The 27533-nt window shown below is 38.5% G+C and overlaps 4 protein-coding genes across 5 annotated transcripts; 1 reads left to right on the top strand and 3 right to left on the bottom strand.

Moving 5' to 3' along the window:
• Positions 1-385: 385 nt before the first annotated feature.
• LOC121514762 (zinc finger protein 239-like) lies at positions 386-6781 on the top strand. 2 transcript variants are annotated; one of them, XM_041795060.1, is made up of 3 exons: positions 386-656; positions 1615-2079; positions 5302-6781. In XM_041795060.1, exons 1-3 carry the CDS (start codon positions 461-463, stop codon positions 6378-6380), a joined length of 1740 nt encoding a protein of 579 aa, XP_041650994.1. In that variant the 5' UTR covers positions 386-460; the 3' UTR covers positions 6381-6781. The 2 variants fall into 2 exon arrangements, with proteins under 2 accessions (XP_041650994.1, XP_041650995.1); XM_041795061.1 differs by having other exon boundaries at positions 1615-1983.
• Positions 6782-9119: 2338 nt separating this feature from the next.
• Positions 9120-13423, bottom strand: LOC121514765 (zinc finger protein 664-like). The gene is made up of 2 exons (XM_041795065.1): positions 13166-13423; positions 9120-11116 (listed from the first exon to the last, which is right to left on the bottom strand). Exons 1-2 carry the CDS (start codon positions 13359-13361, stop codon positions 9957-9959), a joined length of 1356 nt encoding a protein of 451 aa, XP_041650999.1. The 5' UTR covers positions 13362-13423; the 3' UTR covers positions 9120-9956.
• A 1568-nt stretch (positions 13424-14991) lies between these two features.
• On the bottom strand, positions 14992-18642 carry LOC121514772 (zinc finger protein 23-like). The gene is made up of 2 exons (XM_041795078.1): positions 18384-18642; positions 14992-16722 (listed from the first exon to the last, which is right to left on the bottom strand). The coding sequence occupies exons 1-2, from the start codon at positions 18553-18555 to the stop codon at positions 15836-15838; spliced, it is 1059 nt and encodes a 352-aa protein (XP_041651012.1). The 5' UTR covers positions 18556-18642; the 3' UTR covers positions 14992-15835.
• Positions 18643-21231: 2589 nt separating this feature from the next.
• LOC121514769 (zinc finger protein 664-like) lies at positions 21232-27185 on the bottom strand. The gene is made up of 2 exons (XM_041795070.1): positions 26923-27185; positions 21232-22746 (listed from the first exon to the last, which is right to left on the bottom strand). The coding sequence occupies exons 1-2, from the start codon at positions 27116-27118 to the stop codon at positions 21713-21715; spliced, it is 1230 nt and encodes a 409-aa protein (XP_041651004.1). The 5' UTR covers positions 27119-27185; the 3' UTR covers positions 21232-21712.
• Positions 27186-27533: the final 348 nt, after the last annotated feature.

The following is a 27533-nucleotide window of genomic DNA, read 5'->3' on the forward strand; positions in this document are numbered from 1 at the left end:
AGACATAAATGTTAAATGAAATGATAATCAAGAAATTAGTTGAAAAACAAAACAAAACAAAACAAAAAACTTAATTTACCCTTTAACTTTCAACTCTAGACTAAGATGTTTTATGTGAAAGAAATCTGTCTGATGTCCATTGTTTCTATGTCCAATAACATGACTGTAATTGAGTATTAAGGGTGATAAACTAAATAAAGGTCAATTAACATGAGTTTAAAAGTTTTTCACAATATATTTTATTTAGAATAAAAAAAGATATCGCTTTGTAGTTGCATAAAAAAAAACAAAAACAAAAAAACATCAGCTGAAAGCGGACCAAAGTGCTGACAAGTCTTCACTGCCGGTACTTATTAACGTGACACACAGCGGAAGTAAACAACGCGAGTGTAACTTTTGAGCGTAGCTGCAGCCATTTAACTTGTCTGCTGTTACAGACCAGCTTTAATTTGACTTTAAAATGAAAGAAACCACATCAAGAACAATGAGTTCACCTGAGAGTCTGAGAGAGTTTATCACAGAGAGACTAACTGCTGCTGCTGAAGACATTTTTGTAGTTTTTAAAAGAACTATCGTCGAGTACGAGGAGGAGATCGACCGTCAGCGCAGACTGCTGGATGTCTCCCAGAAACCTCGATCCTACCTGCACAGACCAGGTGAGAGGGTCTGGGGAACATCTGGACTTTGGAGTGATGGTTCAGAAACAGATTTAATGACTACAAGGAGGATGGACGATTAATACGACCAGTACACATGAATGTAGAATTACTGGTGTTAATGGAAATCCTGACAGAGGAAGAGAGAATGAAAACACATTTTCTTAATTTTATTGACATCCTAACACCGTGATACTCAGTATGAGGCTCTGGAGCCACATGTGGCTCTTTTGTGATTATTTGTGGCCCTTTTATGTCATAATTTTAAATATTATTCCCTCAGAAAACCTAAAAAAGGGAAACTCTTGCCTTTTCCGCTATTTTTTGCCACTATTCACCCATTAAAGCTACCTTTTGCCATTGAATACCCATTTTTCCTAAATTTTGGCCATTTTTGCCACTTTTGTCTAATTGTTGCCCTTTTCACCTTTCTGCCCAGTTAAGCTACCTGTTGCCAGTAAATACTACATGTTTACTTTTTCTTTAACCCCTTTTAGCTTCTTTTTTTGCTACCTCTATCCCATTTTTGCCCTTTTCACCATTTTTTGCTTAATTTAGCTACCTTTTGCTATTAAATATCACTTGTGTCCTATTTTTTGTCCACATTTGCCACTCTTTACTGCATTTTGCCCATATTAATCACTTTTCAATCATTTTTGCCACGTTTTTGACTCTTTTGGACCATTTTTGCCACCTTTAACTGATTTTTTTTGTAAATTTTTAACCATTTTTACTACTTTCTGACCTTTTTTTCCACTTTTTCTCCCCATTTTTGCCCCTTCCACCAATTTTTGCCGGATTTTGGTTCTTGCAAAGGTATTTTTAAACAATTTGTCTCTTTGGTTGAGCAGGGTTGAGTAACACTGCCCTAACAAATTGCCCAACATGTAGATACTAGTAGTACGTGCGTCCTGTCTGTCAGTGGTAGCTTCATGTTTTTTGTTTCATGTTCCTCCAGATGAGCGACATCAGCATGAGTTTAAGGAGGAGGCTGAGCAGCAGCTCTGTAACCAGGAGAGAAACTCCAGCCTGGACCAAGAGGAGCCAGAGCCTCCACAGGTTAAAGAGGAAGAGGAGGCAGAGCAGGTCATAGTGAAGGAGGAGACAGACACGTTCATGCTGACTGACCACAGTGAAAGAGAACTACAAACTGAACAGCTGCTCCTTTCTAACGACTCTCACGTTGCTGAGAATCAAAGTCCTAGAGGAAGTGAGCACAAAGACTCTGAATCTACTGGAGGATCAGAACCAAAACAACAGAAATCACTTAGGAAAAGAAGAAATCACAAAACTCAGACAGCAGAGAAAGACTGGGATCGCCAACAAGGTGAAAAGCCTTCAAAATGTGGCACAGAAGATTTTAAGAATATGTCAGGATTACAGACACATCAGGGTGTCTACTCTGATATGACGACGCATTCATGTGAGACTTGTGGTAAAAAAAATATTGGTGTATTTTAGAAACTGCAACGTCTTTGTTTTATGAAGGTCAAGGAGCAGTGAAATATTGAGTTGACGCCACACGCTTCAGCGTTATTTTGACACAAATCAGAGCAACAAATCATGGAGTGTGTGGCCATTGTTGCCAGATGTATTGATCCTGAGTTATTGCCCTCTAGGGCGGGGTGTCCAAACCTTCCTCTGAGGGCCACATACAGAAACATATAAGGATGTTGGGGCTGCTTTAATATCCAGGTTAGGTATATGAAAGTTTGTCAAAGCAATGTAATGTAAGTTAAGATCAGCTTAGTCATTGAGTATGCCTAAATGCCTAAATGGCCAGTTCAGTGACAACAGAGTGAAATTGATAAGTCAGAAGCTGAATGAAGAAGATGCTGGGGTGGAGGAGGGTTGCGAGATCAGCTTGCAGAGGGAACAACAGAGCGTGGCCAGACAGAGCAGTTTAAATTAGGCAACATGAAAGTGATTAGCCAATAGAAAATCAGCTGGCTGTCAGCTGATGAGGGCTTGTGTGATGATTATGTCAGTGCTTGACTCCGTGACCTTCCTGAACAAACACTAAACGCTTAATTTTATGGCTGACAAGGCAGTTAATTCCAGGTTTTTGGGAGCCAATCAGGTTTCAGGGCTTAACTACCACTGGCTCCGCCTCTGGAATATTATTGTACTGTTATTTTCTGCTGTAACCCATCAGGGAGTTAGAAAATAAGATGTTTTCATTTTGGTTGCCAGTATGTTTACCATGTAGAGCAGGGGTCATCCAGTACATTTGCACAAGGGCCAGATTTAGTCTCGACAGAAACTCTGGGGGCCGGACTTTCAAATACACAAAAAATAAATATTTTGGTCTGATTGAAATACTATTGTAGTAGTATTTGTATTTTCTTTCAAAACGTAGGACATTTTTAGTCATTAGCAGTGAGATCTATCTCTATTGTCTATAATGGCCACAAGGAGACAGGTCTGAGCACAGAATTGGCTGAGAGAATGGGCCCTCCACATTTGTGATTTAGTACTAGTATTAACTCATTTTTGATACTTTTAATCCATTTTTGATACCTTTTGCCCCTTTAACCTGATTTTTAAAAGATTTGAATCCCTTTTGAACCACATTTCCTGCATGTTTGATCCCCTTTGTAACACTCTGATCCATTTTTGCCCCTTTTTTCCCCCTTTACATTACATTTTTTCAACCATTTTTGCCACTTTTCACCCATTTTTGATACTGTTGCCCCTTTAACACAATTTTTGCCATTCTTTAACCCATTTTAACTACTTTTCCTGCATGTTTTATCGACTTTATGCCACTCTTATCCATTTTTGCCACTTTTCTTCTATTTTTGTCCCTTGTCATTACTTTTTTTGGATTGTTTTTTGCCATTTGTAACCAATTTTGATACTTTTTGCCCCTTTTTTCCTCTTTTACCAATTTTTGCCACCACTTTTTTTCTGCCAATTTTTGCCCCTCTGTGCCACTCCACAACCCATTTTGTGACTCTCTAACCCCTTTTCACCACTTTATCTGGTCATTTTTGCAGCACTTCTGCCAACCTTAACCCTTTCTTAAGTATCTTCTTGTTATGACAGTAAATCTCTGTAAAAATAGATCAAATGTTGAGTCATTCTAAAACTATTTAGTTGTTAATTGTTTGTGGAATGCATTTAAAAGCGGCAGACATTTAAAGCCAAAAGATACTCTTAAAACCACAGCATCTTCTTTTCCTCCTTTTCTGAATTTAATGATCTTTGGGGGGCCGAACAGGAAGCTTTTGGGGGCCTGATATGGCCCCCGGGCCACCAGTTTATGTAGTGTTGCCTCAATTTAGCCTCACAATAAAAGACATCTTTTCCCAGTTCTTCTTGTCAAAATGTTTGTTTACAGCAGCGTGGTAGCGACACTTAGTGCTGAAACTGTGAAGTACAATACAGTCAAGCACAGTGGTTCTCAACCTTTTCAGCCCGGGACCCCCAAAGTAAAGGTGCCAGAGACTGGGAACCCCCACTGGACCTGAAGGTGGTTGAACACAGCCATGAACATTCAAGAATAGTCATGTGGAGACAAGACTGCCCATAAGGAGGGATAAAGGGGAAGGTTTCTGGGATCCAGCCAAACTGGGGGCCCATGGAGGTCAGCAAAATCATGGTCCATTGTTAAGTTAAGCTTAAAAATGAAATAACTTATGTTAAAAATATATTTAAAATGGTTAAAAAAAGTTGCTTAAATTAGTGAATAATGGCAAAAGTAGTGAAAAAGGTGTTGAAATTTGCTTTTTAAAAAACATAAATGGGTTAAAAGGGGCCAAACAATTACCAAAAATGGATTAAATTGGCAAGAATGGGTACAAAACAGGGTAAAAGTGGATTAGAAAGTGGCTGGAATGGCTTTAAAGTGCAAAAAATTCAGGGAAATTAGTTGGACTGGGATGAAAAATTGATATAAACTGGCAAAAATGGGATAACTGTGGTTAAAATGGGCAAAAAGGGGTGTAAAAGGTAGTCATTAATAGTGGCAATAATGAGGCAACAATTGTCAGAATGTGGCAAGAATTGGTTTCGAAGTGACAAAGACAGGCAGAAAAAAAGTGGTGGAAAGGGTATAAAATTTAAACAAAAGGGTTTTAAATAGCAAAAATGTGCAAAAATTGGCAAATTTTGGTGTTAAAAAGTGATGAAAAAGGGTTGAAATTTGGTCATATTGGTGTGAAGTGGAAACACTGTAATTTAAAAAATATTTTTAGTTGTTTTTAAGGCTTCTGATGACTCCCTCTCAGTGTCTCACGACCCCCAATGGGGTCCCGACCCCAAGGTTGAGAACCACTGGTCAAGCACATGCCATTTTTTTATTTTATATGTAGGATTTGCTGTGGGCCAATGAAAATTGGACCATGGGCTGCATTTGGCCCCCAGGCCAGAGTTTGGACACCCCTGCTCTAGCGTTAAAAGTCTGACAACCAGCCTCTGTCCCCTTTAGTAAAAGCATCTGCTTCTATCCTATGACAGTGGTATCTCAGCGCTTTTGTTCTCACTTCAACTAGAAATGGCCAAAAATCACAAAGTGTATTCCTAAATATAATGACCGTATTTTTCGTTTATGGGGGCCTACTGTTGATTAATGGCACTTTAAGCATCCCCTCTATCCTAAACCAGCGGTTTCTTAATGTGTTTTTAAATCATGTTCCTCCAGATGTACCACAGCAGCAGGAGTTTAAGGAGCAGCAGCTCTGTAACCAGGAGAGGAACTCCAGCCTGGACCAAGAGGAGCCAGAGCCTCCACAGATTAAAGAGGAAGAGGAGGCAGAGCAGGTCATAGTGAAGGAGGAGACGGACACGTTCATGCTGACTGACCACAGTGAAGGAGAACTACACAATCAACAGCTGCTCCTTTCTAACGACTCTCATATAGAGGATCAAGATCCCAGAGGAAATTTATACAGAGACTCAGAATCAACTGGAAATTTAGAAACAAAACAGAAAAAACTTAAAGAAGGAAGACCTCATAACTTCGAGGCATTAGGGAGTGAGTGTAACAGTCGACAAGGTCAGATATCTGTAAAATGTGACACATGTGGTGATGAGTGTAAGAACACATCAAAGATGCATTCATGCAGGACTTGTGGGAAATTGTTTTGTATGAGGCAGCAGCTGATCAAACATACAAGAACCCACACAGGTGAGAAGCCGTATTCATGTGGGACATGTCAGAAAGATTTCAGCTACAACAGTGAACTGAAGAACCACATGAGAACTCACACAGGTGAGAGGCCGTACACCTGCAGCACCTGTGGAAGAGAATTCATTAAGATGTCGAGTTTGAAAGCTCATAATAGAATTCACACAGGTGAGAAGCCTTTCTCCTGCAGCACGTGTGGAAAAGGCTTCACTCAGATGTCGTGTTTAAATACTCACAGTAAAATTCACACGGGTGAGAAGCCGTTCGTCTGTGAAACATGTGGCATGTCTTTCAGACTGAAGTCCAAACTAAGAGTCCATTTGAGATCACACACAGGGGAGAAACCGTACTCCTGCAGCATCTGTGGAAAAGGATTTACTCAGACATCAAATTTAAATACTCATTTTAGAGTTCATACAGGTGAGAAGCCGTTTACCTGTGAAATATGTGGCACGGCTTTCATGCTGAAATGTAATCTAAAAGTTCACGTGAGATCACACACAGGTGAGAAGCCGTACTCCTGTCATACCTGTGGAGCTTCTTTTGCGCAGAAGCGACATTTAGACAGGCACACAAAAATTCACACAGGTTAAAGACCGTTTACCTGAGAAACATGTAAAATGTCTTTAAGATATCTTGATTGTTCACCTGAGAAGAGCTCACACAGGTGAGTCTGTACCTCTGTCAGACCTGCAGTGGAAGACTCTGCCATGAACTCACATGCAGACAGGTCGCTGTATGTGTGCAGATGTGTTGGAGTGGTTTTGTTCAGGTGTGCATTAATTGAAGAGGGTCCACTGTTGTAGTTTAAACCTTCAGTTCCTTTTCCAGAGTGCCATCAAGACGTTTCACTGTTTTTAGGACTCCACAGAGGTGACAGCGGAGGTCAGAGGCTTTGTGTTTCTGGGTTATCTGTTCATCTCGGCTCTAAAACTCTGACAGATTTTCATCAAACTTCATGCATATGATGTGAGAGTTACCAGTCAGAAATATATTCTTCTTTTTCACACATTTTAAAGTGTCTGTGTGCTTATTTAATAAACTGAATGCATCATTAACATCAGTAAAAACACTTTTGTTCACCATCTACTTGCTTTGTTTTCAGTCAGAATCAGAACAAACACTTTTAACGTTTATATTTAACATTAAATATTAAGGCCTAATTTTTATATTTAGATGAAAAAATAAATATTTTTATTAGCAAAACTTTAAAATTATATTTAAATATTTAGATTTATAGTTGTATATTTAGATAAGCATCGAAAAACATTTAGATTCACATTAAACATTTAAATATATTATCAAATATATTCAGAAAATAAATTAACATTTATATCAAACATTTATATATTTTTAAATATTTATTCTTAATATCTATAATTATCAATGAACATTTACTAGGGCTGTTCTGATAACAGTATCAAAAATACGTCAGATACTGCTTAAAATGCCAAGAGAGTATGGCTGCAGCCCGGAGACCTCTTGGACACAGACCTCCAGGAGGTGGCAGCGCTGTCCCACGCCTGTGCTCTAATTTTCAAAATAAAAGATTGCACTGTATTTTTATTTTTTGTTCATTAATAGTTTTTAGTATTAAATTAAGAGGAAATACTATTTTTTAAAATGAAAGATAACATCATAACATCTGGTCACGTCTATTGTGTTTATATTTCATACTAAATGAAGAGGAAATATTAATAACTTTCAAATTAAAATGCCATGCCTGGTCCCATTGTGTGATTAGTTTTATCATGTATTTTTATATTTTTATTTCAGTTTAAATTAAGAGGACATACTTATAATTTTCAGAGAAAATGATAGCGTTGTAGGAGTTCTTGACCTCTTGTCTTATTTTTATGTAGATTTTTTAAAATAAATTTAAGAGGAATATGGGGCAATATTATTCATTATATATTCATTCATGAATATTTTTTATATATATGTAGTAAATCCAGGTAAATTGTGTGATTTATTATCAACATACTGCTGATTTTGTTATCTATCTATATAATATATGAGAATATTACAGGTTCTTGAAGTCAACTCCCACCCTCTCTAAGCTTCTCTCTTCTTGGACGTAGGTATAAAGTAGTATCCTGTAAACAAACATAAGAACAGCACATATCTTTATTTATCTACCATGTTTTAGCTGTTGGAGGGATTGTTATTTGACCTTGCTTTTGCATTTACTTGGCAAATTTTCACTGATCCAGGTCAAATTCTTACTTTTATTTTATAAGTCATGAGTTATCCTTTATTTATGGTGACCACTTTTATCTTTAAACACTTTATCACGTTATGTCCTGTGCTGTTGATCGTGTGTGGAAGGAGGCTGACTGACTTACTCTAAACCCAGAAACAGTTCTGAACCTCAGAAATAAAGCCATGTGGACTTAATATGAAGGAGGGTCAGTGTACGTTCTGGCAGATCCATTTCCTGGTTGAAACCAGACTCAAAAAATGTGAGAAACTCTCATTATTCTGTTTTGTTTGTTTGTTTGTTTTTGACCAACAAAGGAAAAAGTTGGAACATGAATAACAATGTTTAAAAAAACGGGGTCAAATTTTTGTTTGTTTTCTTCATTTAATGGAATTCTTGAGGAAAAGAAAGTCATGTGACCACTGGGAAAGGTGAACATTTCAAAGTAAAAGCCTTTATGTCAAAACAAGAGCTGTCCATTGTGTTTAGCAGTATGATAGTATTTCATTTAATGAAGAAAATTCTCATACACAAAAAAATCATCCCAGATCACTTCTGACCCAGCAGACTTGCTGTTGTGAACGCCCACGCATGCACTGAGATGTCATTACACAAATTGGCCAGAAGGGTCTAGCTGCAGCTGCAGCCGCTACAGACCACGCTCCGTACAAAACACGCCCCATCAATCCATACAGTAAATTAATTCTAACCCTAACCAGTGGAATTTAAATGCTGAACCTAACCCCAGGAAGCTAATTCGTTAAAATACACACCTACCCCAGTGAGTTACCCCTAAATCTAACCAGTGGAAATTAAAATGCTAAACCTAACCTAAAACTAATTAAGGCCTATCTAAACTCATCTAAGTTAACCTTAAACTAAGCAAACAGCACAAGTGGGCGTGTTTTGTACAGAGCGTGTTTTGTAGGGGGCGTGGTTTGTACGGTACCACGGCTGCAGTTGGGTATTATTGAAATGGTTGAAGGCAAGAGGTCTCGAGGCTGCGGCCATACCCCTCTCCCTCGTACTCGATGATAACTCTTTTAAATACTGAAGTCTCTTCAGCAGCTGTTGGTCGATCCATGATAAACTCTCAGATGAACTCATAGTTTCAGGTTTGATTTATTTCAAACATCAGATCAATAGCTAAACTACATCAACAGGAATTTCTGATATTGCCGCAACTATGTTCAAAAAGTAGCACATGCGCAGTTTAGCTCAGGTGTGTGGCGCACTTTTTAAGCACCGACAGTAGAGGTGTGGCCTCTGATTGTTCTCTCTAATCTGATTTTCTCTTCACATTTACTACTCATTTTTGTTCCAATCAAAGGATTTAAAATTACATCTAAACATAACATTCATTCGAAAAGTCAGATTTTGCACTCAAGTACACAATTGACAAAAACAGGTGACAAGTGCCATTTTTGGCACTCAAAAAACAAGAAAAAAGAAAGTCACGGCATTATTCAAAAATATATATATTTATATAAATAACACAAGAGTTAATGGTGCATGCAACATTTTATTAAGCAGGCATAAAGAGACACGTTAAGTTATATTACTGAAAAAACATTGCTAATCTGACTTATGTGCAAAGTTTGACGTAACTCCATTGAGGAGTTTTTTAGATGCGTTTACAAGAATGACCAAGACCGATGGACGCCCCAGAAACATAAGGGCTCTGACCACCAATCACAGCATCAGAAACAGTGAACCATCTGGATGACACTCTTGAAAAGACACTGCATGATTCAACTCCAACAGGAACCCTCGCTTTGTGGGAAACTGTGATGCGGCTATGACTTCAACGATATCATCCCCAATACGTCTGCACACCCATGGAAGAGTTCTAGAACCTTCTACTGCAGATCTGACGAAGCTACGGCTTCTCACCTGTGTGAGCTCCTCTCATGTGAACGGTCCAAAAAGATCAGTATCAGAAAGACCGCCCACATCAGGTGTGCAGTCTCTAACCTGTGTGAGTTCTCATGTGCTTATCTAAATGAGCTTTCTGGGCGAAAGACGCCCCGCAGGTATCACAGGGGTACGGCCTCTCACCTGTGTGTGTTCTCATGTGGATGTTTAATTTATCTCTCTTTCTGAAGGACGTGCCACATATCTCACAGGTAAACGGCCTCTCACCTGTGTGAATTTTATTATGAGCATTTAAGTCTGACATCAAAGTGAAGCCTCTCCCACAGGTATCACAGGCGAACGGCCGCTCACCTGTGTGAATACCCATGTGCACTTTTAATTTAAACTTCATCCTGAAAGACCGGCCACATATTTCACAGGTAAACGGCGTCTCACCTGTGTGAATTCTTTTGTGGGCAATTAAGCTTGAATTCTGGGTGAATCCTTTCCCACAGGTGCTGCAGGAGTACGGTCTCTCACCTGTGTGAATTCTGTAATGAGCGTTTAAGCTGGACATCTTAGTGAACGTGCTTCCACAGGTGCTGCAGGAGTACGGCTTCTCACCTGTGTGAATTCTCATGTGGGTTTTTAGTTTACTGTTGAAAGTGAAATCTTTCCCACATATCTCACATGAATAAGGCTTCTCTCCTGTGTGTGATCTCATGTGGCTCTTTAACCTGCTGTTAAAAAGGAAGTCTTTCTGACAGATCTCACATGAAAATGGCATCTCACCTGTGTGGGTTACTGTGTGTTTGGCCAGCTGCCACTTTGAAGTGAATATTTTCCCACAAGCCTTGCATGTATACGTCTTTTTACTGGAGTGACACTGATGTGTCTTCTTATAATCATCACCACATGTATCACATTTTAAAGACGTCTGACCTAGCTGAGAGTGACAAAAAATGTTTCTGTTTTGTTTGGTTTCTGATGTTCTACATGATTCTGAGTCTCTGTTTTCACTTCCTCTGGGATCTTGATCCTCAGACATATGAGAGTTGTTAGAAAGGAACAGATGTTCGTTTAGTAGTTCTCCTTCACTGTGGTCAGTCAGCATGAATGTGTCTGTCTCCTCCTTCACTATGACCTGCTCTGCCTCCTCTTCCTCTTTAATCTGTGGAGGCTCTGGCTCCTCTTGGTCCAGGCTGGAGTTCCTCTCCTGGTTACAGAGCTGCTGCTCAGCCTCCTCCTCTTTAAACTCCTGCTGCTGTGACTCATCTGGAGGAACATGAATAAAAATGTTAAGACTCCACCGTCAGTGGAGAGACATAACACACTTATGGCCAGCAAAATAATGGTCCATTGTAAAGTTCAGCTGCGGTATATGCTTATCAAAGAAACAAATTTCTTTTTAATTCAGTTGTGTAGTAAGTAGCCCTCTTAAAAATGTTAATGCTTTTGTAAAAAACAGAATTAAAATACATTATAAGCAACTTAAATGTGTTAATAATGGCAAAAATACAGTGGAAACGGTGGTGAAATTGGATTTTAAAAGTAGCAGAAATAGATAAGTATGGCCAAAAATTAGATAAAAGTGGCAAAAAAAAAAAAATTAAATTTAAAAAAAATTGCAAAACTGGGTTAAAGTTGCAAAAACCAGCATATTAAGTGTTAAAAGGGGGTTAAAAAGTGTCTGAAAAGTGCCAAAAATAGGTAGAAATTCGGTGAAACGGGATGAAAAATTGATGCAAACTGGCAAAAAAGGGTTAGCTGAGGCAGAAATCAGAAGAAACCGGTTAAACTGGCAAAAACGAGCAAATGAGATTAAATCACAATATGGCCTGCTGCAATTTTCAAATCGCAGAAGGTGCAATATTTCTTTAACCTGAAATTTGTGTTATAATACCAGTTTTAAAGTTTTTTTTTACAGTAGAGACATTATGCATTACAAATCATGCAATCATTTTAGTGGCATATTTTTAGAATAGTGTACACAAATATCCTATTTTCCTCGTTTTTGTATGTTTTCTTGTTAAATATGAGAGTCAGGTTACACTGAAATTATCATTCCCTTTAATTCAACAGTTCATATCTAATTTGCCAAATGAGTTGAAATCATCACAATTAGATATTTTTCAAAATTGTCCGGCCCTAGTTTAGTCTAATATTGTGTTGGTTATAGTATAGAATGAATTATTGCTTGTTTTTGTTGGAAAAAACATGAGATGAGAACTCAAGAAATGATCGCATATTAAATCGCAATCACAATATTGGGTAAAAAAAAAAAAAATCACAATTACATTATTTTCCCAAATCGTTCAGCCCTAGTGTGAAATGTGGCATAAAAAGTGGTAAAGAGGGGTTAATAGTGGCAATACTAGGACAACAGAGCTGACAATAGGTGAGAGTGTCGAGATTTGGCTTAGACGTGGCAAAAACAGGCAGGAAAAAAGTGGTGGAAAGGGTTTAAAAACGGAGAAAAAATGGGTTTTAAGTGGCAAAAATATGTTAAAATTTGGCGTAGAGTGGCAACAGTGTCATCTTAAAAATATTCTTAGTTTTTTAAGGCATCTGGAGACCCACTCTCAGTGTTTTGAGACCCCCAATCAGGACTCTCCACCAACTGACATAACACACTTATTACTAGTATAATATTCATAATCTTTATTTATAGAGCACTTTCCAAATCAGAGTTACAAAGTACTTCACAAGCAACAGAAATTACCACGTAAATAAAACAGTAAAATCAGGCATTAAATTGGGTACAGGTAAAAAAGACCAAAGCATGTTATTCTCAAATAAACCAGGCAAATAAGAGCAGTTAAAACTACAAAAATCAGGAAAGGCTCTTGGATAAAAGTATTTCTTAAGAACAGTGTTAATTTTGGCGGCTAATTTTAATGTTAGTCTTAGTTTTACACTTTAATTGAAGTGTATTTTAGTTTTAGTCGACACAATGACCGCTGCTTAAGAAGAGATTGAAACAAAGTCGCTGACTCAAACTGGTTTCCTCAGGCAGGGAGTACCAGCCCCTGACTGAAAAAGCCCTGTCCCCTTTAGATTTCAGCCAGGCCCCTGGGACAGCTAGGGGACCCTGCCTGCCTGGGTAGGAGCCAGGCCGGTATGAATATGCTGGACAATTATCAGGGTGTCAGTGAAAAGAAGAAACTCTGTTTACACTCTCTCTTTCTTTAACAGCATCCCCATTAACACTGGGAATTCTACATTCATGTATACAGGGCGCATTAATCGTCCATCCTCCCCATGGTCATTAAACCTGTTTTTGAACCATCAACCCAAAGACCCAATGTTCCCGGACCCTCTCACCTGTCCTCTGCAGGTAGATGTGAGGTTTCCAGGCGATATCCAGCAGTCTGCGCTGACGGTCGATCTCCTCCTCGTACTCGACGATAGTTCTTTTAAAAACTACAAAAATGTCTTCAGCAGCAGCAGTTAGTCTCTCTGTGATAAACTCTCTCAGACTCTCAGGTGAACTCATTGTTCTTGATGTAGTTTCATTCATTTTAAAGCCAAATTAAAGCTAAGCTATCCTGTTCAAAAAGTTACTCTCGCACTGACTTCCGCTGTGTGTCACACTATGAAGTACCGACAGTGAAGGTGTGACCGTACAACGTTCCGCAAAAACTGGACTAAAACTAACCAAAATAGATCTGTGATGACTGAAACTAGACTGAAATGTAATGTAGTTTTCATCGGACATTTAAAATCTGTGATATTTCTCCACCGTCGGTAAATCTGTCCAAAAACAACACATCTGTATCTATTCTGTCTCTCAGCTGTAGAAAGCAGGGACCCCAGGTTTGGCAGAGAACACACTACCATGATTTGGTACCAGATTTAGGCAAGAGAATAAATGCTTGGACTAAAAGTAAAGACTAAAATGTGAGGACTTTTTATGGACTAAAACTAGACTAAAATGTTTGAGTTTTCATCGTCTAAAACTAGACTAAAATGTTTGAGTTTTCATCGTCTAAAACTAGACTAAAACTAAAAACAGTAGAAATGACTAAAGTGTGACTAAACCTAAAATGCATTTCTTATAAAGACTAAAACTAAGAATAAATTAAAAATAGCTGCCAAAATGAACACTGTTAGACATATCAGTCATTACTGAAGTAAATTAACTTTCTGATGATATAATAATAATAATAATAATAATAACTTTAGTTATACAGCATTTTTAAAAACAAGGTTTTACAAAGTGCTTTCACACTCAGAAAAACAAAGCAGCAAGACAACAGATATACTAATTTATTGAGATGCACCTGTATAAATGATACACATCACACAGATGGATTTCTTGTACTTTAAACATTGTAGCGCCACATTATGTAATAACGCCACATTATGTAATAACCCTAACCACAGGACTTAGTGTGGGCTCCAAGGTATGCCCAACCAACTACCTTGCCCTAACTCTAACTACTTAGTGACCTATGCCTAAACCTAACCCCCTTTCAGGGCTCTAGACTAAACACCTACCCTTAACCCTAGGACTTAAGGTGGGCTCCAGGGTATACCCTACTACCTTGCCCTAACCCTAACCGCTTAGTGGCTTACAAAATGCAGCGTTATTGAAAATTTGTTACATTATTACATAATGCAGCATTATTACATAATGTGGCACTACAAACATCAAACGCTTTGATATGTTCCAAAATGGTCCTAACCTGAACCTAAACCTCTCATAGACAACGCTTGGGAAAGGGCAGAGCCTTAAAAAAAAAACTTGGAGGGTGATTGGATGAATGTTCTGTCACATCTTTATGGGCCAATCAGAGCAACAAAACACGTGATGTAGTCGTTACCAAGGAGTAAACTCAATCGAGAACTGCATAATGGTAACCATGGCGACTGTAGACATGTCAGTACACGACTTTTATGGTTTTTGTAAAGAAAACAACCCACTGCTGTTCTTTGTTCTTCTTTTAATGAAGAAATGTCGTCAAGTTCTGATAAAACTGGCGCTTTAGCAGCATCCATGCTTGTTGCTGGTTGTTTATGTCATGACTCCGCCACGCCTGAAAGTACTGCCCCTCGTCGCTGACTGGTCCTGTCACTTTCTAACCGGACCCTAACGGTTCAGACGGGATCTTAGCAAAATGGATTCTCCAGTGAGAAACATGGAAACGGGCGTATCCATCTGCTTTGCAAGGTTAAAATGGACAAATATAATTTGTGTTTTTTTAAAAAAGTGAAAAAGGATTCTTAATCATGATCATAGTTACCAATTTTGGGACAAGTGTTTTGTTATGCTGCAGAAAATGATTTTGACAGAAAAGGAAGCAAGGATAAAATTGAGAAAAAATAAAATTATAGTTAATGGTGCATTTAACATTTTATTGGGCAAACATAAAGAGACACTTTATGTTCAAATGTATAAATAAGGAAATGTTATCACTCACTGGACATACATGCAAAGTTGGACGAAAATTCCTGAGCTAACGTGTTCACAACGTCTCAGAAAGATGAAAGACTCAGAAACAAAAGGCCTCTGACCTCTGCGATCATCAGGAGCAGAGTCATTCAAAAACCCTGTTAAACTACAACAATGTGAACCCTCTGTCAATGGGAAACTGTTTTCTGTTCAGTTACTGAGATACAGAAATGACTTCAACTTTATCATCTCCTTTATCAGCTCCACACATACAGATGACAACAAAGTCAGTACCCCTGATGAAAACTTCAGTTTTCCCAAGTATTTCCCAAGGTCGAGGACTTTTTAACAGCTTTTCCAAACATTATTGTTTTACTTTGGATGCTAATGTTTTTGGGGTTTTTTTTTTTTACTTTGCACACAGAATAAATGTGAAATTTTCAAAGGGATGCTGATTATTGTGTAGATACTTGTCTGCATGTGCTGTGAGGAAATAGAGGAGTTTCAGAACCTTCTACTGCAGGTCTGACAAAGGTACGGCTTCTCACCTGTGTGAGCTCCTCTCATATGCAGTAAAAGTCAGCCCTGTTACATGATTCTCAGGTGAACAGTCTTTCACCTGTGTGAATTCTTGTGTGCTTATCTAAATGAGCTTTCTGTGTGAAAGACGTCCCGCAGGTATCACAGGAGTACGGTCTCTCCCCTGTGTGTGTTCTCATGTGGACTTTCAATTTAGATTTCTCTCTGAAAGGCTTTCCACATATTTCACAGGTAAACGGCTTCTCACCTGTGTGAATTCTGTTATGAACATTTAAGCTGGACATCTTAATGAACTCTCTGCCGCAGGTGCTGCAGGAGTACGGCCTCTCACCTGTGTGAATACTCATGTGGCTCTTTAAATAACATTTAAAACTGAAATCTTTCCCACACATCTTACACAAATATGGCCTCCCACCTGTGTGGGCTTTTCTATGTCTACTCAGCATAGTCCTGGAGCTAAATATTTTTCCACAAGTCTCACATGAATGCATCTTCATACCTGAGTGGAAACACTGATGTGTCTTAAATAGTGACATGCTCTTATAATCCTCACCACACGCGTCACATTTTAAGGATATTTGACCTTGATCACAGTCGTTCTCTGATGTCTGAGTGTTGTGATTTCTGTTCTCAAGGTTTTTATTTTGTTTTGGTTCTGATGTTCTAGATGATTCTGAATCTCTGTGCTCACTTCCTCTTGGACTTTGATTCTCAGTAAAACGGGAGATGTGTGAAAGGAGCAGCTGTTCAGTTTGTAGATCTTCTTCTTGGTCAGTCAGCATGAATGTGTCTGTCTCCTCCTTCATCATGACCTGCTCTGCCTCCTCTTCCTCTTTAATCTGTGGAGGCTCTGGCTCCTCTTGGTCCAGGCTGGAGTTCCTCTCCTGGCTACAGAGCTGCTGCTCAGCCTCCTCCTCCTCTTTAAACTCATCCTGCTGTGACTCATCTGGAGGAACATGAATAAAAACGTTAAGACTACTAGTATGATAATAACAACAATCTGTCAAAAGATGACATTTTTATTTACGATTAATCTCAGGATTTCTGAAGTTAATCCCTATTACTAGCACCCTTTTTAAATGAAATCAGAAATTCCACTATTTAGCAATAAAACTGTTTATGTATCATTTAAGTGTCTTTCTACTGTCTTAAAGTAATAGACCTGATTTTATAGGTAGATTGACGACTTAACCAAGGAACGAGGAAGTTGTTCAGAACTGAAAAGGAAAGAAGTGAACAGTAAAATAAGGTGAATGTTTTACAACACATGGTTCAGGTGACTATTTACCTGTCCACGGAGCTGTCTGCTAGACATTAGAGATCAGTGGGAATTATTTCCCATCACTGAGGCTGCAGGGATACAGTGGATAAATTAAAGTGTGTTGACTGAGACAGTAAATCATGTGATTAATCATGATACAATAGAAATGTACAGGGATGGGACCGATCCGATACAATATCAATATCAGGTTCGATATGGACGTAGTTAATAGATCGGATATCTGACTGACAGCACCAAGCCAGGTGACCTCCTACAGTTTGCAGTAGTCCATGAACGCACCGCAGTCTAACACGAGACAGTCTGTGTGTAACTGAGCTAGTATTAGTTAGGGATGTTCTTAGTGGTTACCGAGTCGATCAAACATAAATCTATATTTAGAATAGTCTAAACTAGTCTAAAGACGAGAGAACACAAAGAAGAGTAGGTGTGACGTTAGCCTGATAACACAGTGTGGCTAGCACTGAAAGCTAGCGCCGCCCGCCTTCGTTCCTCTTTGCAGATTAATATCCCGCTTTGATATTTGGCCTCTTTTCACTTCAGGTGAGTAGTCATACGTGAGCTTAACCCTCGACAGCCCACATACCACTTTATTTCCATTTACTACTTTGGAAAACTGTACCGTGGTCTTCCTACTATACGCTAACACCTTAGCCACCATCGGGTTTCTCATTGTTTATATCCGGTGAAGGGTCAGAGAGGAAGGCTGCAGCCATTAACTGAAGCTACAGCGGCCTCTAGTGGCGGGAGGTTCGTTAATAGAGAATTATAGACAGGGATTAAAATGATAGGTAATTAGTTTACTAATAAATATTATTTATTTTTTAGTAGTAGTTCAAATAAATTAGTTTGGAATACATTTAAATGCAATTCATTTTTGTAATTTTTTGCTTTTTAATAAGAGGAGATGGGTGGTTTACTACAGCTTCATGTAACCTCACACATTATACCAACAACAATAATAACTGTTAATATATATATATATGTCATAATCAGTATCGGTATCGGCACATATTTATCGGAATCGGATCGGAACTGAGAAAAAGTGGGTTGGTACATCCCTAGAAATGTAGTGGACTACTTGTAGATCGTGGCTAGTCGCCTTTAATGCGATTAATCTTGACATCCCCAGGTTTTATGTAGTGTTTGAGTCTTGTCAAATAAGAATTCCTCACTTTTTAGATGTTAAAGTCTCTCTATCTGTTCGTGTTTCCCATTAACACCAGTAGCGATTAATACGCGTCGTATAATCGTCCATCACCACCGTGATTATTAAATCTGATTTTGAACCATCAACCCAAAGACCCAATGTTCCCAGACCCTCTCACCTGGTCTCTGCAGGTAGATGTGAGGGTTCCCAACGACATCCAGCAGTCTGCGCTGACGGTCGATCTCCTCCTCGTACTCGACGATAGTTCTTTTAAAAACTACAAAAATGTCTTCAGCAGCAGCAGTTAGTCTCTCTGTGATAAACTCTCTCAGACTCTCTGAGGAACTCATTGTTCTTGATGTGGGTTCATTCAATAAAAGGTCAAAAACAGCTAAGAAACTACAGACAGATCTCTCTGTATAAAAAAAGTTACTCGCGTATTGTTGACTTCCGCTGTGCGTCACACTATGAGGTACCGACAGTGAAGGTGTCACAGCACATCGTTCCGCTTTCATCTAATTTTAGTCATTCAAAAATGTTTACAGCAGGGGTTCTCAACCTTTTCAGCCCGCGACCCCAAAATAAAGATGCCAGAGACCGGGGACCCCCACTGAACCTGAAGGTGGTTGAATACAGACATGCACAATTAGTAACAGTCATGTGCAGACAGGGCCGTCCATAAAGGGGGATAACTGAGAGCTTTGTGGCACCCAGCCATACTAGGGGAACATAGAGGTCAGCAAAACGATGGTCCGTTGTAAAATTAAGCTGTAAAAACCATATTTCATACTTAACCTGAAAAATAATCACTCTTATCAAAGACGAAAAAATGTTTTTAGTAGTAAATAGCCTTTTTACAAATGTAAATCCCCTTTGTTAAAAAAAAGAATTTAAATGGTTTCAAAATTGCTATAATTGGTTAAAAATGGCAAAAACATGGTTGAAAAGGTGGTTAAACTGGATTTTAAAAATGGCAGGAATGGGTTTGAAGTGGTAAAAATGAGTTAAAATGGCAGAAATGGGCATAAGAAAAGTGGTAAAAGGAAGTTAAAAAAAGTGGCTGAAATGGCTTAAAATTTGCAGAAATGGGTGGAAATTTGGTGAATTGGGATGAAAATTGATAGAAACTGGCAAAAAAGAGTTAACTGAGAAAGAAAAAAATAGGCAAATATTGGTAAAAATTTGTTAAACTTGCAAAATGGGCATATCAAATGATGAAATGTGGTTAAAATGGGGGAAAAGTTGTTGTAAAAAGTGGTAAAAATGGGTTATAGTAGCAATAATGGGTCAACAGAGGCAACATTAAGGTTAAGTGGCAAGAACTGGTTCAGAATTGGCAAAAACAGGCAGCAAAAAAGTGGTGGAATGAGTTTAAAACTGACAAAAATAAGTGTTAAATGGCAAAAAATGTGTGGGAAAAAATGATGAAACTGGGTAAAATACTTTGACAAAACTGGTGTAATGTGGCAACAGTGTGATTAAAAAAATATTCTTAGTTTTTAAGGGCATCTGGAGACCCCCTCTCAGTGCCTCGTGACCCCAAGGTTGAGAACCACTGCTGTAGACTACAGTTTACTGATAAATGTGCTTCATCACATCGGCAGATCAACCCAAGCAGCATCATGGTTTGCCAACTATTTGATTGGCAATGTGTTCAGAGAAATGGATCCGTCTCTTCTTTTCTGGAGGTCAAAAAGGTGTGCCTCAAGATTTAGTTTTAGGACCTATTTTACTCTCCATTTATGTCAACAATCTGTGTGATAACTTGTCAAATGCCTCATATTAGTTTAAGTAGATGACACCGTTATTATTTTTTTTTCTGTTGTTTATAAATTTTGCAGCCCTTTGAGTTTTTAATCTGCTTTAAGTGTTTTTCAGTCTTGGTCTAAAATGCTGATAAAACAGAACTCATGGTCAATAAAAGTTCAAATAAAAGTAAGTTACCAAGGAACATCCCAACAATTTTAATACATGAGACTGACCTAGTCTCAAAACTATAAATATCTGCTTAGGTTTTTAGAGGGCATTTTGCAGGAGGCCTTTGGTTAAATAAAGGCTAAATTAACATAAAATGAAACAATGAACACCAAGAAGATGGCATGTTTTTGTAAATTCTGTTATAAATCATATTCACGTTGTTTGAACTCACACCAAAAATGTTTGTAAGCTGCCCGTTGTTAGGAGTATATGGATTATGATTTGCAAAATATACAGTGCTTAACAAATGTGTTAGACCACCTGTCATATTTGTCTCAGAGACCATCCAGCATCATGAAGTGCTTTAATGCGGACTCTTTCTTTTTCACTGAGCTCTCCACGTTTTGAACAGGAATGAGGAATTTCAAACTGAATTCACCTTTTTATACCCAAATCTGAGCCGGCTCACTGGGCTTCTCTGAGAAGTCAGAAATGAATCAAGCATAACATTCAACCACTAAAACTCATTTTTCTGTTCAGGAATGCCAGTAAATAACTATAATTTGACATATTAATCAAGAAATTTTAATGTGCTTTACTATTTTTTTTAGGTTTTTGTGAATCAGTAAATTTAAAAATTCATGGATAACAATAATTATATTTTAGTATTAAAAATATCATTTGAGTTAAAGAGCTTCTACATATTGGTGTATTAACCATTGCAGAAACAAAAATGATTTTGGTAATTATCAATGCTGTTAATTTAGGGCAGCTGTGGCATAAACCTTACTTTGGTTAGGCTTAGGGTGGTCTAATACATTTGTTAAGCACTGTATATTGGTTATTTTAAACTACTGACTTTTCCTGTAGATTCACTCATGATTTAATCAATGACTAGTCGAAGTCGAGGCGACTTTTATCCCACAAAAGTCGACTTTGAAAATTGTCAAATCATGCAACCCCTAATAGGTATACAGCAGTAGAGAAATGATTTTTTATTTCCAAATGAGGTAATACTAATAGTTTTACTGTTTAATATACTGAAGAAAATGGTTCTGACAGAAAAAGAAGCTAGAATAAAGGAAAAAATCTAGATGTTAATGGTACACTCAAGATTTTATTAAGCAAACACAGAAACACTTTAAGTTCAAATGTGCACAAAAGAAAATGTAATCACCCGCTGGACATACGTGCAAAGTTTAATAACAGTTCCTGAGCTAACGTGTTCACAACAATGGCTCAGAAATTAAAGACTCAGAAACATAAAGCCTCTGCTATCATCAGGAGCAGAGTCATAAATAAAGATCATCCTGCTGGCACTCTTGTAAAGAAAACGCATGTTTAAACTAAGACAATGTGAACTTTATTAATGGGAAACTGTTTTCTGTTAAACTAATACAATGGATCTGTCACGAGCAAAATCACCTCCAAATCATCTGCAAACTTACAGATACTTGTCTGCATGTGATTTCATGTACTGTTGAAGAGTAGAGGAGTCTCAGAACATTCTAGTCCAGCTCTCCCCTGTGAGCTCTTCTCATTTCAACAATCCAGATAGAACGATAACTAACAGACCTGCGATATGTTTCTTTAACCTGTGTGAATTATTGCGTGATCATCTAAATGTTGTTGCTGGGTGAATAACATCCCACAGATGCTGCAGGAGTACGGCTTCTCAGCTGTGTGTGTTTTCATGTGGACTTTCAACCGAGCTCTAATTCTGAAAGCCATGCCACATGTTTCACAGGTAAACGGCTTCTCACCTGTGTGAATTCTATTATGAACATTTAAGTTTGACATCTTACTGAAAGTGCTTCCGCAGGTGCTGCAGGAGTACGGCCGCTCACCTGTGTGTGATCTCATGTGGATGTTCAGTTTGGATTTTATTCTGAAAGAGACGCCACATGTCACACAGGTAAACGGCTTCTCACCTGTGTGGATTCTATTATGGGCCACTAAGCTCGACATGTTGAGGAATCCTTTTCCACAGGTGCTGCAGGAGTGCGGCCTCTCACCTGTGTGTCTTCTCATGTGGCACTTGAATAAAAAGCTAGAGGAGAAGGTTTTCCCACATGTCTCACATGGATAAAGCTTCTCAGCTTTGTGGGTTTTTGTGTGATTGGTCAGCTGCGCCCTGGAGTCAAATGTTAACTCACAAATCTCGCACACATGTGTCATTGCTATTTCACCTTCTTGCTGATTACAGTCATTTTCGGATGTCTTCATTTTCTGACGTTTTCTTTTCTTGGCTTTTTTCTTTTTTTTGGACACTGAGTCTTTGTTTTCAGTGTTATTAGGAAGGAGCTGCTGTTGATTCTGGAGCGCTTCTTCGCTCTGGCTGGTCAATATGGATGTGTCCGTCTCCTCACCTATTTTGTTTGTGGAGGTTTGAGCGTCCCTGACGACATCCGACCATCTGCACTGAGGATCAGTCCCTTTCTCCTCCTCATTTACAGATGTTTCTCCACCTGTAGCTGCTGGTTGCTCTGTTGAGTGCTCACTTCCAGTCGATGGCAATGTATCTGCCTCCTGTTTCTTTTGAATTGATGGAGGCTCTGGATCCTCTTGGTCCAGGCTGGACTTCCTTTCCTGGTCCTCCTTACAGGCATGTTGCTGTGGCACATCTGGAGGAACAGGGAAAAACATGAAGTAACAACAGTTAAAGGACACTTGAATTTAAATAATGAATAATGTTGAACCCTAAATGGAAATGAAACACACTGAATTAAGAAGCAGGACAAAACAAACAGGTTTAAAAGGAACACAATTATAAAAGGACAAGCATGCAGACATCCTATTTTAATCCATTTTGCAAATAGAGCATGGATGCTTGAGTCATGTACTGAAACTTACTCTACCACTGGAACGAGCCTCCCTGTGTGAGAACGACCCACTTTTGAGTCCTGACCCACAAACTGAGAACCATTGAGCAAGAAGACACTGGAATTTTTGAAGCCTTTGTGCCGTGAATGCTGCATGCTGAACGGCTGACGTCCAACTGCTCATGCCGCCCATTAAAAATAATCAATGAAATCATTTATGACAGAGGCTGAATAAAACTGTGCCCAAAATCCCTATTCAACATTTAATGCATACTATACAGTGCACTATGTAAGGGTTAATGCCTGAAAAAATGTAGATTAATGGAGGACGTGGGGGCCTGAACTGCATGGAGGACGGTTGCCTTCTGTTAATTTGACTTTGAAGGGCATGAACCCGCTTATACCATGGTCACTTGCAGAAGAAAATACTTAATAAAAGCACTAATTTATCGTTTCAAACATTTTGCGATCAAAATAGAAAGTTTTACTAAAGAAATAATTCACTTTTCCTTGCAATAGCCGAGGGCTTGACTAATAACTGGAATAGTCATTCCCATCCCATAACGTTCTACAGGAATGTAAACGTTTTTCAGTACTGCAGTAAATAGGACAGGCCATAGATACCAAGTAGCAACGGAACAAAAAAACTGAACTAGTCTACTCAGGGCACTTTCTGAATGGATTAATCGATGAAAAGGCATGAGGGCGATGGAGACGGAGAGTCATTTGTGATCAGACTATAAACAGGTGTGTTAACATGAACAGTCCTCTGATAGAAAGCTTCGTTTTAGCAGACCAGCTGTTGGAATAAACAGAAAGTGAAACGGAGCCGTCCACTTCCTGCAGGTGCTGACTCCCTGTTAGTTGTCAAATTTGTCGTATTCACCGAATACAGGATCAAGTTTTCACCAAGACCGTGGTATAAATACTACGTAGCAAACTATGTAGTATTCACTAGACCAGTGATACTCAACGTGTGGCTCTTTCATGATGATTTGTGGCTTTTTTGTGTCTTAATTTGAAACATGATTCGCCCAGAAAAACCTTAAGTAAAGGGAAACTTTGACCTCAGAAATTATCCATTGCAAGTCACATTAACCAGTTAAGCCCTGCCTCTTTTATTAGGCTACTGCTCACATTTTCCAGTCTATCTTTAAATGAGTATAACTCTGTAACTTAAGGTCTATTTGATTGATCAAGGTACCGTTATGAAGGGCACTTGTGAAATTTATTCAGAAGTGTAAATATGTGTATACAATACAATACAATACAAGAACTTTATTCTTCTTTACTTATTATTTATATATGTTACTGGATCAGAGAGAATCAAGTTGGCAAATGAAAAAAATCATTTTTGCCTAATTTTTTTTTTGCAATTTTAGCATTTATATCTCATAGAAATAATGTGGTTGAAGTCCAAAAATCTCCAGTAGGCCAAAGCACCACATTTTGACATGACCTCTTTCAAATTTCATGCCACTAGAGGGTTATTAGGACAAAATAAGAGAGATTTTAGTAAAAAATATCCAGGTAAAATCCCCTCTTGTGCCATCTGGGCCCAATTTGGCACTATCTCTGCCGTTTGTAAATCTCAGGTATCAAACTTTTTTACTCATATGCCGTTATAGGTGGTCACTGCATCATGGAATTATTTTCTTCCCCCTAAAATCACCCAGACCTCCATGTAGTTCCCTTTCAAAGGAAGTCTTAAAAATGAACTAAAGTTTGACACCAAGAGGAGCAGATTTATTTTCAACGGCATAAAAAAACAACACAAAATAAAGTGTAGAAAACTAAAAGAAACTGTTGAAACAAATGGAGACTGCACAAACATGACTAGAATTTTCAGTAGAGGCTGGGCTTTCAAATGAGACCATGTTTGTGTCTGTAGTACCAGAACCATCCAATAGGGGGTGTGATAAGTGTCTGACTACATACCACTATGGCCACTTTGATATGTGGTCATTGATGTGAGACCTTTTTGAGATGGATGTGGTGTAGGTGGAAATGGTTTATTTTGGCTTGTAGCGGAGCTTCTTCTGTTTAATTTGATGTGTAACATGACTATTTTTGTGCAAAAATAGAGCGCACAGAGCAAGTTTGTTTGGATCAAGGCGAGCAGGACCAAATTTGGTCCCACCAGGGCTTAAGAGGTCCGTTTGTTTCCCACGCTTCTACAGTTGGCTTTAATTGTCAACTTATAAATTCTGTCTGTATATTTCCATTGCCCTTATTTGCATTTTTTTTACATTTTTACTGCTTTAAGCCCACTTTTCTAACTTCTGTTTGCCACCTTCTGCCCATTTTTTAAATTCTTTTATCCTGCTTTTTACTATTTGCACACCCCCCCCCCATTTTTGCCACTTTTCACCCACTTAACTTGCGTTTTTGCAATTAAATCCCACTTTTTCCAAACATTTTGCCACTCTTTGCCCATTTTAGTCACTTTCCACTCATTTTTTGTCATGTTTTTACCACTTTTTGACCATTTTTGCCATCTGTAGCACTATTTATCCCCCATTTTTGTCACTTCTCACCCAGTATTTGGCATTTTATGCCAATTTTGCCCCCTTTCACCCCTTTTTGTTGATTTTTGACCATATTGCCCTGTTTAACTTATTTTTATTGACACTTTAGCCCAATTTTTTGCCACTTTTCACCACTTAGATTGTGGCTCTTGCAAAAGTATTTTTCAACAATCTGGCTCTTTGGTTGAGCAGGGTTGAGTAACGCTGCACTATCTAGTGCAATGGTTTTCAAACATTTTTTCCCCAAGGCACACCAAAAATCAAGCTGACATCTCAAGGCACACCATATTAATGTCCTTGCAAAATAGCCTCTTTAGCATGTGTAGCAAGTAGCAACATGTCCCAACTGCATGCAATGTGAGCAAGTGCCAGCTTCATCAGTTTGATTACAGAGTTTCCTTTTGTAGCATCCTGACACTCTGCAAGTGATGCACTGCCCCCCCCCCAAGGTTTATCCCCAGTCACCCTGTTCCTATTTTCTCTCTGTCGCTCCTACTAAGATGGACAAGTAACAAGGGAAGAGGTTGCACAAAGGATGACAAGGCACCAGGAGTGTCCCACCAGAGGATATTCTTAATTTCCTTCCACTTATCACACTTGTTAGCTTGTTTTACAAAGAGCCATTTATGATTTTTTTATGGTCTGACTTGTGCTAACATGGAGACAAAACTATGTGGCTCACAGCTGTTAGAGGCACCATACCTAAGATTTTCTAAGTAAAAGCATGAGATGTCGTATTTTTACATGTAAATTTACATTTGCATATTTAACAGATGGAAAGTGAGCATGCAATGCTATATGATTCAATGCAACATTAACGCTTGCAGGCAGTAAGGACATTGGTTATAGTCTCTTTAGTTGTTGCAGAGTTGCAGTACTAATGTAAAGTCAGACGAATTTTCAAGGCACACCATTTGAGAACCAGTGATCTAGTGCCCTGTAGAGAATCTGGTGTTGGCTGTCTCCTGGCTAAAGAGCATATAATACTGCTTTGGTTTCTAGTTTCACAGAAGCAGGAGAGCATTGTCTCTGTAATGATGCATCTTTCATGAATGTAATGCTAGATTTCTATTTTCAGTCACAGTTTGTTCAGGAAGGTTACCGTTTAGTCTCAGCAGCCTCCCTTCAGTATCTGAATTAAAGTATAAATGAGTTTTCGGGGTTTAAACGAGTTAAAGTGCCTATTTCGATCATTCAACCCCTTCATTTTAATAGTCCCAACTTTTTTAAATGTCTGTGAAAATTTGAATGTTTTAGAAAAGTTTCTTTTTAAATTATGTATTAATTTGGCTGAATATGTCGACGGTTGGATGTTAGCACCGGTTGAATTTTGTAGAAGAAGCGAGCCAGAAAATGGACGGAACAAAAATGGCGGTCGAGAGGAAACAAATGCCGTGGATAGTATCTCATTGTTTAGATTAATAACGTCTGACTAAATTATATTTCTCACCTAGTTTTTGTAGCTGGACGTGAGGTTTCCGAACGACATCCAGCAGTCTGCGCTGACGGTCGATCTCCTCCTCGTACTCGACGATAGTTCTTTTAAAAACTACAAAAATGTCTTCAGCAGCAGCAGTTAGTCTCTCTGTGATAAACTCTCTCAGACTCTCTGAGGAACTCATTGTTCTTGATGTGGGTTCATCCATTTGAAGTCAAATTAAAGCTGAACTACGAAAACACACTCTCTACTTCAAGCAGTTGCAGCCAGGTCAAATTGACTGGAGCGACTTCCGCTGTGTCACATGATAAAGTACCGACTGTGAAGGTTCGGCAGCTTTTTGTTCCGCTTTCAGGTGACGTCTTGTTTTCTTCCTTTTTATGGGAACAATTAAACAAACTCCATTCATACATGTATTTATATTATAGCAAAAACTATTCCTCTAAATAGCATGATTTAAAAAAAATTAAATCTATGTGTAACTCATAATTTGTTTCACAAAGCAGAAATAAAAAGAGAAAAGAAATGCAAAAGGGCAGTCTCTAAAATACCCAACAAATGTATGAGAAATATAACACATGAAGAAAAATGTAGATGTACTTCTGTGTCTTCTGCAATAATAA

This window comes from Cheilinus undulatus, linkage group 9 (genome assembly GCF_018320785.1).
Source record: "Cheilinus undulatus linkage group 9, ASM1832078v1, whole genome shotgun sequence".
Taxonomy (NCBI): Eukaryota; Metazoa; Chordata; class Actinopteri; order Labriformes; family Labridae; genus Cheilinus; species Cheilinus undulatus.